Raw genomic sequence first — 10,000 nt, 5'->3', positions numbered from 1 at the left:
TCCACGTTTCAATTTCCAACGGATGTCTCCATCGAGCGATTCTTTAGTCTCGACTGCGATGGCATGGAATTAAAAGGGATTTGTGGTTGAATTTCTTTTTAATTGATCCCTATGAACCATTCAGTGTACATGATTAAAACTTTCCCACGTGCACATACTAGCTTAATGCACTATCATAGCGGATGTGGGTTGAACGCGACATATCGTGTAGGTGTATATAATTTGAGCATACAAATATAAGAAAGTCGTTCTCAACTTATATCTCTCTTGATAGCGCATATGGTTTAAGTCAATGTAACTTTGTTACGGGTTAGCTGGGTTCGAATACTCGGCTCGACCACATTTCATATTCCAATGGATGTCTCCATCGAGCGATTCTTCAGTTTCGACTGCGATATTATTGAATTAAAAGTGATTTGTGGTTGAAAAAAAAAAAAAAAAAAAAAAAAAAAAATATATATATATATATATATATATATATATATATATATTAATTGATCACTGGGAACAATTCAGTGTACATGATATATATATATATATATATATATATATATATGTATATATATATACTATATATACATATATATATATATATATATATACATACATATATACATATGTATATATATATATATATGTATATATATATATACATATATGTATATATGATAAATATTAAGCCACCAAGCCTTCTTTTATTTGTTACCATTGAAGACTTTAGGACAAGAATGATAAATGCATTTAGCTTGTATGATAGTGCATTTAGCTAGTATGTGCACGTGGGAAAGTTTTAATCATGTACACTGAATGGATGCCAGTGATCAATTAATTTTCTTTTTCAACCACATATCACTTCTAATTCCATAACATCGCAGTCGAGACTGAAAAATTGCTCGATGGAGGCATCCGTTGGAAATTAAAACGTGGACGAACCGAGCATTCGTACCCAGCTAACCCGTAACAAAGTTACAGTGACTTAAACTAATGCGCTATCATGAGAGATATAAGTTGAGTACGACTTTGTTATATTTGTATGCTCGAATTACATACACCTACACGAAATGTCGCGTTCTACCCACCGGTACTAAGATAGTGCATTTAGCTAGTATGTGCACGTGGGAAAGTTTTAATCATGTACACTGAATGGTTCCCAGTGATCAATTAATACTTTTTTTTTCAATCACAAATCACTTTTAATTCCATGCCATCGCAGTCGAGACTGAAAAATCGCTCGATGGAGATATCCGTTGGAAATTGAAACGTGGACGAGCCGAGGATTCGATCCCAGCTAACCCGTATCAATGTTACAGAGGGTTGAACGCGACATTTCGTGTAGGTGTATGTAATTAGAGCATACAGATATAACAAAGTCGTACTCAACTTATATCTCTCTTGATAGTGCATTGATTTAAGTCACTGTATCTTTGTTACGGGTTAGCTGGGTTCGAATCCTCGGCTCGTCCACGTTTCAATTTCCAACGGATGTCTTCATCGAGCGATTCTTCAGTCTCGACTGCGATGGCATGGAATTAAAAGTGATTTGTGGTTGAAATAGTTTTAATTGATCCCTATGAACCATTCAGTGTACATGATTAAAACTTTCCCACGTGCACATACTAGCTTAACCCACTATCATAGCGGAGGTGGGGTCAACGCGACATATCGTGTAGGTGTATGTAATTCGAGCATACACATATAACAAAGTCGTACTCAACTTATATCTCTCTTGATAGCGCATTGGTTTAAGTCACTGTAACTTTGTTACGGATTAGCTGGGTTCGAATCCTCGGCTCGTCCACGTTTCAAATTCCAACGGATGTCTCCATCAGGCGGTTCTTCAGTCTTGCCTGCGATGTCATGGAATTAAAAGTGATTTGTGCTTGAAATATATATATATATATATATATATATATATATATATATATATATATATATATATATATATATATGCTAATAAGAACACGGGTACGTGTGTTCACTTATGCAAAGTAGACCACTTGGAAAAAGAAACTAACGAAGCAGTGCTCTTTCGTACATTACATCTTCAGTGCAACACGTACATAGTGATAGGAATACATAGACAATATATACATGATACAAAGGAACAAGGACAGTTTGAATAAGCGTAGCGACCAATTACCCCCTGGAGAGCGGAAGGTCATTGTCAATTATCTTACGATGGTGGGGCGACATCAGGTCACAGTCGCCAAGGGTCACTGTTTCTACTAATGATATAGGGCGACATTAGGTCAATTCGTTGGGTTACATTTTACCTGATATTATCTTACTAATTTCTTGACAAATGAAATTATCAAGTTTGTACAAGCCTTTATGTAGGTTGGTATTTTGATTACTGGTGGTATGAATCAAACTGCATTCTATTAAATTTCTTGCTATTATGTTGTTGGTATAATAGATTGCCTGGGCATTACCCCAATCAACTGGATGATTATTTAATTCAACATGCTTGAAGATTCTACTAGAGCTATTGCCATCCCTAATTTTTTTTTTTTTTTTTCAATTCTGATGCTTAAGGGTCAGTTTGACCTATGTAAAATTGATTACACATTTTGCAAGGAATTTTATAAATGCATCCTTTTTTAATTTCAATACTATTGTTGATGAGTTTATGTTTTACTGTACTATCATGTTTAAAAACTACCTTTACGTTAAATCTTTTTAATAATTCTGTGATACTTAAAAAATTTTCTTGAAATGGTAAAATTATAACATTATGATAATTGAAAGGTGATTTAGGCTGAGGAGTTAAATATGATTTCCTTGCAAAATTGTAAGCAATATCAAGGAATTGCTTAGGGTATTTTAATTCTAGCCCAATGTTAAAAACATTTCTGATTTCTTCATCAATAAATTCAGGACTACAAATACGAAAAGCTCTTAAATACATTGAGGCAAATACTGTACGTTTAATATTATTTGGATGAGAATAATAATAATGAATATATGAACTTACATTGGTTGGTTTACGATATACTTTAAATTTAACTAACCATTTGGAAAGCTTGTAAGAAGCGGAACCAATTGACGAAACAATAGGTCTAGCGGGGTTGTTACATTTATGAGTCTTAATGGGACCATACATATGTGGCAAAGGGGGACTAATTGAAATGAATTTCTGTAAGAGGTCTCTATTCTTATGAAGCAGTTCTTTTAATTTCGTTATTTCTTATTCTAGTGGTATATTCAAGCATATTAAATTAAATAATCATCCAGTTGATTGGGGTAATGCCCAGGTAATCTATTATACCAACAACATAATAGCAAGAAATTTAATAGAATGCAGTTTGATTTATACCACCAGTAATCAAAATACCAACCTACATAAAGGCTTGTACAAACTTGATAACTTCATTTGTCAAGAAATTAGTAAGATAATATCAGGTAAAATGTAACCCAACGAATTGACCTAATGTCGCCCGATATCAATAGTAGAAAACAGTGACCCTTGGCGACTGTGACCTGATGTCGCCCCACCATCGTAAGATAATTGACAATGACCTTCCACTCTCCAGGGGGTAATTGGTCCCTACGCTTATTCAAACTGTCCTTGTTCCTTTGTATCATGTATATATTGTCTATGTATTCCTATCACTATGTACTTGTTGCACTGAAGATGTAATATACGAAAGCGCTCTGCTTCGTTAGTTTCTTTTTCCAAGTGGTCTACTTTGCATATACATATATATATAGATATAGATATATATTTATATATACATATATTAATTGATCACTGGGAACCATTCAGTGTAAATGATATATATATATATATATATATATATATATATATATATATATATATATATATACATATATATATATATATATATATATATATATATATATATATTAATTGATCACTGGGAACCATTCAATGTAAATATATATATATATATATATATATATATATATATATATATATACATACATATATGCATATATATATATATGTGTGTGTGTGTGTATATGTATATGTATATGTATATGCATATATGATAAATATTAAGCCACCAAGCCTTCTTTTGTTTTTTACCATTGAAGAGTTTAGGACTAATAGGACAGAATCTTCACATCATGATATATGATGAAAGTCTATGACATCTACCATCACCTCTACCCATTGATGGGGTCCAAGATAACATAGTCTCTCTTACGTCATCTTCGTTTTTTCACATAAAGAATGCTGCCAATCATTGAGATGCTCCTTCAATACGTCTTCCGCTGACTTAGTCATTGAATTAGAATAATTGTTACCACGCGACCACGGGTGGGGTACCACGGAAATAAATCACATTCAATTCAGCTGAGGAAGGTTTCTACATTCATCAAAAAGGTTAAATTCGTAACAATTAACCCAGTTGTTTTGGTAGTCCTCTTTTACTTGCTACAAGAGGAGTTTATTCAGCCAAGGAACGCTTTCTCACTAATTAGGTTAAGCCTTTAGCAGTGGAATTTGTTTTATGTGCTTCATTTAACTTCTTCACAAGTCATTTAAGCCTTAAGGAAATTAAGTCTTATTCTATGAAAAAAGAAGAAAATAAGTTGACTTTAAGGTTCAACTGATATGAACAAAACGAAAGCGTCGTCAGTCTTTTCAAATTGTGCTATGATCCTTAATTTCATATCTTACAAAATAATCCTTGTGCGATGACGCACACCTTATATATATATATATATATTTTTTTTTTGGCCGACACCAGACGATTTGATCCCCTTGAAGGGATAACTTGTAGTGTGGGAAGTAAGGTTATATCGATCGTTACTTATAATGCAGTAGGACATTTTTATACATGGGTATGATTAACGACACATTATTTTTTCAGCCTACACTCTGTTCTTATTCAAGCAAGGTTATCAAATCTAGTTTTTATTTTTTTGTGGAGAGTACGGTAGAGACTCACGAGGCTCCAAGCGAACTTTCACGATTTCAACGAGAATGTAGAGTAACCTCATTTCAGGTACTTTTATGATAGATTTAAATGAGTGCATAGAGGGTTTAGGGAGAAGTTTAAATGTAATAGTACTGGGAGACCTTAATGCTAGGGTAGGAAAGGATCCAATTGATGGAGTGGTTGGGAAATGTGGAGTTCCAGGAAAAAATCGTAGTGGAGAGTTGATGGTGGAAATGTGTCTAGAAAGAGAGTTGATGATAGCAAATACAGTGTTTCGGAAGAAAGTCAAGCATAAGTACACATGGGAGAGGGTGGTGGAGGGAAGGGTGGTATATAGAGCTTTAATGGACTATGTAGTGGTAAATAGGATTATGATAGGAAGAGTTAAGGATGTACATGTGCTGTACATGTAATAGTACTGGGAGACCTTAATGCTAGGGTAGGAAAGGATCCAATTGATGGAGTGGTTGGGAAATGTGGAGTTCCAGGAAAAAATCGTAGTGGAGAGTTGATGGTGGAAATGTGTCTAGAAAGAGAGTTGATGATAGCAAATACAGTGTTTCGGAAGAAAGTCAAGCATAAGTACACATGGGAGAGGGTGGTGGAGGGAAGGGTGGTATATAGAGCTTTAATGGACTATGTAGTAGTAAATAGGATTATGATTGGAAGAGTTAAGGATGTACATGTGCTAAGGGGAGAGGGTGGGGGAATATCAGATCTTTTTCTGGTAGGTAAGTTGAGAGTGGAGGACAGATGGAGAAAGAGGAAAGTGACAAAAGGTAGGGAGGTGCTTAGAGTGAACTCTTTAAATGAAGAGGAAAAGGAGAAGGAGTACAAGAAGAAGCTGTAGGAGGAGTGGGAGGGAGTGAAGGATAGAGTAGAGGTAGGTGTGGATGAGGAATTGGGATGGTTCAAGGAGGGAGTCACAAAGTGTGCAAAGATGGTGTGTTGAACAAGAAAGACAGGAGGAAATAGAAGGAAGGGTAGTGAATGGTGGGGTGAGGAAATGAAGAAGGTTGTAGAAGAGAAGAAGCGAGCTTACACAGATTGGTTACAAAATTGGACGAGGGAGTCATATGAGAGGTACAAAGAAAAGAAAAGAGAAGTAAAGAAAAAGCTAAAGGAGGCAAAGAGGAGACCAGATGTAAAATGGGGTAAGAGTATGACAGAAAATTTTGAAAGTAATAAAAAGATGTTTTGGAAAGAAATTAAAAGAGGAAGAGGAGGCGAATCAAGTAGAGAAGAAAAGGTAAAAGGTGCAGATGGAGAGATGATAATGGAGGAGAAGGCAGTAAGGGGAAGATGGGCAGAATATTTTAGGGAGTTGCTAAATGTGAAGGAGAATAGGGAGGGAAAGATAGCTGCAGTGGGAAATGCTAAGAAAATGAAAATGATGAGTGAGGAAAATGGAGGAGAAATAAGGAAGGATGAAGTGAAGGAAGCAGTTACGATGATGAAAGCAGGTAATGCACCTGGTCTGGATGGATGCCATGCATAATGTCTTAAAAAAGGAGGTACAGTGATGGTGGACTGGTTAGTGAGGTTATTTAATGTTTGCTGGAGAGAAGGTACAGTCCCGGAGGACTAGAGGAATGCTTGTATAGTTCCACTTTACAAGGGAAAGGGGGACAAGTGTGAATGTAGTAGTTTCAGAGGGATTAGCTTGTTAAGTGTAGTTGGGAAGGCTTATGGGAGGATCTTGATTGAGAGGATTAGGAGAGGAACAGAGGGAGTAATTGGTGAGGAACAGTGTGGATTTAGGACAGGTAGAGGTTGTGTAGATCAGATCTTTGTGGTAAGACAGATATGTGAGAAAGCTATAGGAAAGGGGAAGGATGTTTTTGGGGCCTTTATGGATCTGGAAAAGGCTTACGACAGGGTAGACAGAAAGGCACTGTGGGAGGTTATGCGGATATACGGGATAGGAGGAAAGCTTCTGAGAGCCGTCAAGAGTTTTTATGAGAGTAGTAGAGCTTGTGTCAGGATTAGAAATGGAGAGAGTGAGTGGTTTGAGGTAAAGGTGGGACTTCGTCAAGGATGCGTTATGTCACCCTGGCTGTTCAACTTATACATGGATGGAGTAGTGCGAGAGGTAAATGCAAGGGTAGTGGGTCAGGGATTGGAGATGGTTAAAGAAAATGGAGAAAAGTGGGAGGTGAGCCAGCTGTTGCTTGCGGACGACACTGCGCTTGTGGCAGGATCGGAGGAGGGATTGAGGAAGTTGGTGACAGAGTTTGGGAGAGTGTGTGATAGAAGAAAGCTGAAGATAAGTGTGGGTAAAAGTAAGGTGATGAGATGTACAAGGGGTGAAAGTGGCAGTAATCTGGAAGTGAGCATTAAGGGAGAGCAACTGGAGGAAGTGGATAGTTTTAGATACTTGGGTGCAAATGTGGCAGGAAAAGGTGGAGTAAAGGTGGAGGTAGAATGTAGATTGAGAGAAGCGAGTAAATGCCTTGGTGGATTAAAAAGTGTTATGAGGAATAGAAATTTGGGAATGGATGCTAAGAGGAGACTGTATGAAGGAGTGATTGTGCCAACAGCACTGTATGGAGCAGAAACATGGAACATAAGAGAAGAAGAGAGAAGGAGTTTGAATGTGTTTGAGATGAGGTGTCTGAGAAGTATGATGGGGGTTACTAGGCTAGATAGAGTGAGAAATGAGGAGGTGAGGAGGAGAACAGGGGTGGAAAGGGAGTTGGGAGATAGGGTTGATGAAAGAGTATTAGGATGGTTTGGACACATGGAAAGAATGAGTGAAGAAAGACTAGTAAAGGAGGTATGGAAGGCAGATGTGGAGGGAGTGAACATGAGGGGACGTCCTTGGATGAGATGGATGGATGGGGTGAAGGGGGCTTTGGGGAAGAGGGGAATGTCTGTTGAGGAAGGACGGGAGAGGACAGAAGACGGGTGAATGGAGAATGGTTGTATATGGAAGATGTTGTGATGCATGAGGTGGAATGGGGGGTGAGGTAGTGTGTGTGAGCAAAATTTTGACGCAGCCCGAAGGGATTTCTCCCCGTCCTCTCCTTTATATGGGGGGACGGAGAGGGGGGGTCGCCGATTTAATGAAGCGGCCTTGCTGTGGATGTGCTGTGTCTTGCGACACTGCTTCTGACCCAGGGCAGTGGACAGGGTGCAGGGATGACCCGTCATCTAGGAGGTGCTATGATGGGAGGGAGGGTGGAGGGGTGTGGAGTGTTTTCAGGGATGGAATGGGTGGGAATGATTTTATGCCTTTTCCTTTTTGGCTACCTCCTTTGTAAGGGGGAAAAAGCCTTGGTGTATGTATGTATGTATGTATGTATGTATGTATGAATGGGAAAAAGTAACCATCAAGACGTAGGTTGATGAGAAATAAAGTAGATATAACTTCGAAATTGTTGTATTTAGTGACTGGAAATAAGTCTATATATAATATTAAATGTAATAAAAGTTATTTTTTTTTCTTTTTTTTTAGTTGAATACAAAAGATACTTTCTCTAAAGCTTTTGATCAACCTTTCTACTTATGATTTATTTATCGATTTTATTCATACTAACTCATTTTTCGGACTGGTTAAGAGTTTTGATAATTCTTGTTATTTATTGTTATCCAACTGAGTTATATAAGGATTTCTAGTCAATAAAAGTAATGTAACGTTTTGGTACACGTTCTTAACATTTATAGAGTCAAAAAATACTTTTGCTGGATAAGAAGATAACACATAAAAATTCATTGATTTATTTTTATTACAAAGTAAAAAAGGTAGAAATTAGAAACTCAAATAAATTATATATATATCATAGCGCAATAAATACTTACAATGCTACGACATTAAGATCGAGGATTATTGTTTAGAAAGTATATGCAGCATTTTGAAGGTCCTCAAAAGCTTTCCCAACAAGACCAGAGGCAAACACTATGAGTGCTTATGTTGAGTTCTAAAGAATTAGTTCAGAAATGTGGTATCTCTAAATAGGGGGTTCTTAACCTCGAATTTGCTGCAAGATTCTTCCATGGCGTTCTTAAATAGCTGAAGTTCTATACTAGTTTGTAATAACTTAATCAAAAAATCTCACATCTGCATGTATAGTATCATTTTGTATTAGTTATGATGATAATACTTCTGCTTAATCAAATCATTATAACCTGAACTACTTAACAATAACTCTTTTTGCAAGTAAGCTACTCCATGCGACTCGTGTACCAGAACTAGGTACAGTTGAGAGAATCCAAGAAAGCGGAGATAGATACGCCGAAGTCATACAAGAAGTTGAAACCTCGGCACTCAGGTTTGCTATTGCTTTTATAGACGTTCTGCCATTCCCTGTGAAGCTCTTGAGGTTCTTCGTCATAGTCCGTGGAACGTAGGTATTGGGCGAGTCCGCATAGAATACCCTCAAGGTCGACTTTGATTTTGTCGAAATCTTCCTTGAAACTCTCTTCCGAATTACCACACTGGAAGAACGGACCCATGAACTGGTCGAGGATAATGTCTTCAAGAATAAGGGCGAAGAAACGAAGCTTATGGTAGATGTAAAGAAGAACGGGTTCGAAATTTTGGCAAGGAGCTTCGCATGACGGAACGCTTGAGTCGGAGATATTTCGTCCGCAGGAGGCGATGTTGAGCTTTACGGTGTCCTCCCAGGAACCACAATAGTGAGCTTGAGTCTATAGATGAGAACGAAAAAAGAGATATATATATATATAAGTATATATACAAATATACTATATCTAACAGTTTGAGATATATTTTCAATACTAATGGCATGTAATTTCATTCAGACTATGGGAACCACTTGGTATATAAAGATGCTACAAATGCACTAACAAGACTATCTTAGTCAACTCATTGTTCTTGTAATACTTTATTTGACATGGATAATGACAGGGAGCATAAACTTGGATGAAATCTTTTGCGGTAAATAAATCTGGTGAGCAGCAAAACGAAGGAATAACAGTCACCAAAACACTGTATGTATGTATACATGTGTATATTAATATATATATATATATAAATATATATATATACAAATATATATATATATATATAATACATATATATATGTATAATATATATATTATATATATGTATATGATGTGTGTGTGTG

At 36.7% G+C, this 10,000-nt stretch overlaps 1 protein-coding gene across 1 annotated transcript in view; it reads right to left on the bottom strand.

Moving 5' to 3' along the window:
* Nucleotides 1–9,101: 9,101 nt before the first annotated feature.
* The window catches only part of LOC143041569 (uncharacterized), a 4,024-nt gene continuing 3,125 nt past the window's right edge, over nucleotides 9,102–10,000 (bottom strand). Inside the window, exon 3 of the mRNA XM_076213582.1 lies at nucleotides 9,102–9,560. Coding sequence (XP_076069697.1) covers nucleotides 9,102–9,560 — 459 coding nt within the window. The remainder of the gene's footprint in view (nucleotides 9,561–10,000) is intronic.

The sequence above is a fragment of the Oratosquilla oratoria genome, chromosome 31 (assembly GCF_046742065.1).
Source record: "Oratosquilla oratoria isolate Oo_2021 chromosome 31, ASM4674206v1, whole genome shotgun sequence".
NCBI classification, from domain to species: Eukaryota; Metazoa; Arthropoda; class Malacostraca; order Stomatopoda; family Squillidae; genus Oratosquilla; species Oratosquilla oratoria.
The sequence above is the reverse complement of the archived record's forward strand: the minus strand, read 5'-3'. Positions and strand labels throughout refer to the sequence as shown.